This window comes from Myotis lucifugus, unplaced genomic scaffold (genome assembly GCF_000147115.1).
Source record: "Myotis lucifugus unplaced genomic scaffold, Myoluc2.0 scaffold_33, whole genome shotgun sequence".
NCBI lineage: Eukaryota > Metazoa > Chordata > Mammalia > Chiroptera > Vespertilionidae > Myotis > Myotis lucifugus.
Window position 1 is genome coordinate 7,822,907 of NW_005871081.1, and position 5,157 is coordinate 7,828,063.

Here is a 5,157-nt window from a genome sequence, read left to right on the forward strand (position 1 = left end):
AAGTTAAGGGTACTAGCTAATTGTGAATCACTCCAATACTTGAATAGAAGGCCTCTGGAGCCTAATGTGCAAATTTATGTAAAAACAATGTGAAAATTAGAAATGCATTGGCACATTTTTTTAAGCAGAACTGTAGCACTTTGTCTAGTCAAACAGACTGCTCATTTGCAAGTTGTCTATATGCAAAGCATTCTGCCCCTGGGAGCCTCAAATCTCCTTAGCAAGTCTTCTGAAATTTGAGAGCTTTGTTCTTAACCTGCTTTCTCTTCTCTGCTTCCAGCCTTGTGGACAAAAGGCTAAGTACAGATTTCACCTGGCAACCCCAAGCATGGCCAGAACCTGAAGCCCACCCTGGGGAAAATTTGAATTGCTCCCTCCAACCTACAAGACTCAAATTTCCCTTTGCAAACCGGGCCTGGCATGTTTGTGGGTAGGTCCTGGGCCAGCTTTGGACTCTCAGTAATGTTTGAGGTTAGAGCGGGGCAGCTGCTTTGAAAGCTGATCAACCCTATACATGTATCAGGCTCTGGATTCTGCAATTTTTCCGCTCAGCCTCCTCCACACTTTGGGGGAAAAAAGCCAGCACCTACAGATACCCAGGTAAAGCAGCAGGGGGCGCTTTTGGCTCATTGACCCCAGGCCCACTGGCACCTGTGCCAAGAAGTGAACCAGAGGTCAGTCCCAGGAGATGTTGGGAGGGGGCCAGCAGGACGGGGCCAAGTCATTCCACACCCAAAAGTGGGAGGGGAACCCTTCTGGGAATTACCTAGCTAATCATATAGCTGTGGGAGTGGAAAGGGTGATGCGAGAGACAGGAGGATCCTCCAGGAACTGGCAGCCAGCCAGGCAGAGCTAATGGCAGCCCACCCACGCAAGATTAGGCAGGCAGTGGAGTCTGACAGCTGAGAAAGAGCACTCCTGGGACAGAAACTGCACCAACAGTGAGTGTCAATCACTGTCGCCTCTAAGAGAACGGATGGTTCAGGGTTTTCCCAGCAGCTCAATCCCACATTAGAGGGACATCATCCCTGGGCCCCCAGCAGCTGGGACATTTGACTCCACCCATGCCTCTGCTTGGAGGCCCACTCCACTGCCTACAGCTCATGCCTACTCCAGTTGTGCAGAAGGTTAATTCTCTGTGTTGAGTTGTTCTGTAAATGTTGCTTTCACTTGTGACCAGTAAATTCAGTTGCCACCAGCTTGGAAAGTTGTCATCACCCTGACATCGGTATTCTAAAGCCTTGATACTCAAAGTGTGGTCCCTAGATTAGCAATATCACCCTCAACTCTGAGCTTGTCAGAAATGCAGACATCTGGGGCCCAACCCAGACTTCCAGCATCAGAATCTGCATTTTAACAAGACCCCCAGGGGATTTGTGTGCACACTGAGTTTTGGGAAACTCTATTCTAAGGTATTTCTCTAAATCTCCACTAAGCCAAACTGAGTTTCAGCATTTCCAGTTATCAGCTGGGTAACCATGAGTAAAAGGTTATATTTCTTCAACCCTTAAGTCCTCATCTATAAAAGGAGGATGCTAATCCTACTAAATTTAAGATGATTCAATCGACTAATAAATTAGAATTTTTCCTATAAATTGTGAATCATGATCAAAATATTGTTTTATTCTTCTGTTGCATCCTCACTAACTGATTATACCATAAACACCTAAGAACAGAAACTCCTCCTCTAACTCTTTTTTATCTTCCTAAATACACCAAATGCAATGTTCTGCCCATAATGAGGTAGACTATTTGACATTTACAAAAATCAACTTCCCTTGGAATCTCCAACTGCCTCTCCTCTTCAAAAAACAATTCTAATTTCAATTCCCGACTCCAAGCACTAAGAGCTCCTGTCACTTTGACCTAATCCTCTGAGGTTCATCCCTCTAAATAATTGTGTTGTCACTATCTCTAAAGCACTTTGTTACTATGGCAATGCATACATAATTGGGTGTGTGAGTAATTGAAGGCAGCTCTCCTGGTCAGCTCCCCTCCCACCAGACAATACAGAAAACATTCTATCCTCCCACATGCTACTCTCCCTTAGGTTTGCATCAAGGCCCTGTAAGTTTCTTGACCTTACATACTCGTCATGAACACTACAGACCAATAGGAGCAGACATTGCTATAGTAAGAAAACTATTGCGGGAGGAAGTTGTAGGTCTCAGTTTCAGTTCAGGGTCTGACACTGATGCTATTTTGCAATTTAACTTGGCACAGGGTACTGGACTTTTTAGGATCCACCGCCCACCCCCTTTACTAAAAGGAGATGAGTGGATAACATGCCTTCCCATGGCTTAACCCCTCCAATGTTCTGTAATATCCGAGTGTCACATAACTGAAATTATTTAACAAACCTTCCCAGCATTAAACATTAACACAGCTCTTTTTATATGGCACGGTTCATTACCATGCCGATAAATGATTAATTATAATTCTCTGTCTGGGCCAATAATTTGGCAGGACTTTTATGATTCATAATATGTGCTGTGTTGTAATGTTACCTCTCGAAACTGACATACTGGCATTTATTGTTTTTTATTGCCTCTCTGAGGTGGCTTTAGAAAGAGACACCAAATGACACGTTTAGAAAGGGTTTAAAAGTTTGCCGTGCTTTCAGTAGGCACTGCTTACCCAGCGAGGAGTGGAGGATTGGTGTTTCTGTGGATGTCTGTGACCATTTGAGCCAAAACCCAGCGATGAATAATTCAACGAGATGTTTGGCCACAGCAACAGTTTGCAACGGTTCGTCCTGTGTGGTACCTGCCAGCAATTTCAATGCCATTCTAAGCGTGGTCCTGAGCACCGTCTTGACCATCCTATTGGCGATGGTGATGTTCTCCATGGGATGCAATGTGGAAATCAAGAAATTCCTGGGGCACATAAGGCGGCCGTGGGGCATATGTATTGGCTTCCTCTGTCAGTTTGGAATCATGCCCCTGGTGGGATTCATCCTGTCAGTGGCCTTTGACATCCTCCCCATCCAGGCCGTGGTGGTGCTGATCATGGGATGCTGCCCCGGAGGAACTGCCTCCAATATCTTGGCCTATTGGGTCGATGGCGACATGGACCTGAGGTAAGCTATCTGAACCTCCACATACCGCAGTCACATTGAATTAGTCTTTCAGGAACCTATGGCAGCGTGAGTATCCATCTGCTCTGCCACTAAATTCAGGCGCAACTGGGGGAATTAACAGAAGAGAGTAAATGCATGTATTCGCCTTCCTGAACAGCTGAGATTGCGTATTGTACTTTATGGGTTACATTTTCTGTTTTGTTTTTTTAATCTAACTCAGTTAACAAGGCATTGGATAATTGATGTTTATCTTTGGGAAAGATTCAAAGTTTAAATCTTTCCCAAGCCCCACAAAGCGGGCAGCTAAGAATGTTTTCCTTGTTCAGTATCAGAAAGGAAAACGACAAAAAACCATCTTTTCTTTGTGGCAATGAGGAGCTCTACGTGTGATGTGTGAAATCAGATTGTTCATTAAACATTAAGGACTTACGAATGAGACAATAGTTAACTCCACCAAACACAGCTAGTCTTGACAAACTTTTCTCGTATAAAGACCAAGAAATAGTTTGTACATTTGTTTTACTTCTACTGGTAGTTTAAAAAACCTACAACAGCTTCTTTTTTAAAAAATTATGCTTACCTTACTGTAAAATAAAAAGAAAATGGTCTCTCTGCTTCCCAGAGAGTAATCTACATTGCAATGTTTTCCCAATTCATCCTGCACTAGTCTGAACTAGCACTAGGAAAAAAAACTAACAGAAATAAGATGGAGCATTAATGTAATGAGACTGAAAATTTTAATGCTACAAGTCGAATAGGCAAATGTCTTTTTCCTTACCTCACAATCCCTTATTTCCTGTGAAAGGTATGCATTTCTGCAAACCAGCCAGGTGTTAATGTAATGTGTGCTTATTAAACACTGTACACTAGCAATCAGCTCTGGTAATCACCACATACCATACTCAGAAGAGAGAAGCTCAAGGTGTAGAAATGCAAAATGTAAAACCATTCCAGGTTGATCCAGTGTCTAGTGAGCAACTGGGAACAGCCATCACATCTCAGCTAGTGGTAATTTTGCCATGAGCTTTAGAAAAACCATTATATACCAAATTATATACATATTCACAATACATATTCTTCACACAAGGAAATACTGTATCTTCCCTGCAATAGAGTTTTGTTAAGGAAAGCCCTGTAAAGAACAAAGGATGGCAAGTGCAGTTCCACCATATAGCAATAAGGTTTTTTAGACTTCAGTTTGATCTGACCTGGACATAGGCAAATAGGTGAGAATTCCAAAAGGCAGTAGATGCGAGTGAACTAAATTGAATATGAACTTTGACGTCCACTAAACAGCTTTGACATAAAGTTGCTGACCCTTGAAGAACAGGGGTTTGAACTGTGCAGATCCACTTGCACGTGGATTCATTTCAGTAAATACTGTAAATGTATTTTCTCTTTTTTATGATTTTCTTAGTAACATTTTCCTTTAGCTTACTTTATTGTAAGAATACAGTATTATACATATAACAGACAAAATATGTGTTAATTGACTGTTTTTGCTATCAGTGAAGCTTCGGGTCAACAGTGTAGTTAGCTTGTGTCTATTGGAAGTTAAGTTTTTGGGGGGAGTCAAAAGCTATTGGTGGATTTTCTTCTGTTTCAGCGCCCCTAAAACTAGCAGTTGTTCAAGGGTCAGTATATTTATAACTTTTTAACAAAATAGAAGAGTCTTTTACCTCAACATAATACCACACAGGTGATCATTTTGTAAGATAGGTAGTCTCTTCTACTGGCTAAAACTGTAAGACCCTAAACTAAAAACTCCAAGTTACACTTTTCTGTGATTTAAGGAAATCTCATTTCTCTTGATACAGGAGATGACTTATAATCTAGTCTACACTGCATAACAATTCCTATAAGAAACAATAATAACAAATAAGAACCAAGAGCAGAATTTGAAACCTTATCTTTCAGCAAGTTAGCATAATCTTTAAAGTGGGAGGGATGGCACTGAAAATTTTCATTTTCATTCTAGAAAGTGTGCACTCCACAGATTCCCCTCTCCCCGTCTTCAAAATAATACCGACACTTCTCCATTCCCACAGCAACCTCTCTAGCGATTTCACCAATCTAGA

General features: G+C 41.8%; 1 protein-coding gene across 1 annotated transcript in view; it reads left to right on the forward strand.

Annotated features, from left to right (window-relative positions):
* The first annotated feature begins 2,699 nt into the window (after positions 1-2,699).
* SLC10A2 (solute carrier family 10 member 2) overlaps positions 2,700-5,157 on the forward strand; it is a 15,644-nt gene continuing 13,186 nt past the window's right edge. The window contains exon 1 of the mRNA XM_006086918.2: positions 2,700-3,079. Coding sequence (XP_006086980.1) covers positions 2,703-3,079 — 377 coding nt within the window. The 5' untranslated portion in view covers positions 2,700-2,702. The remainder of the gene's footprint in view (positions 3,080-5,157) is intronic.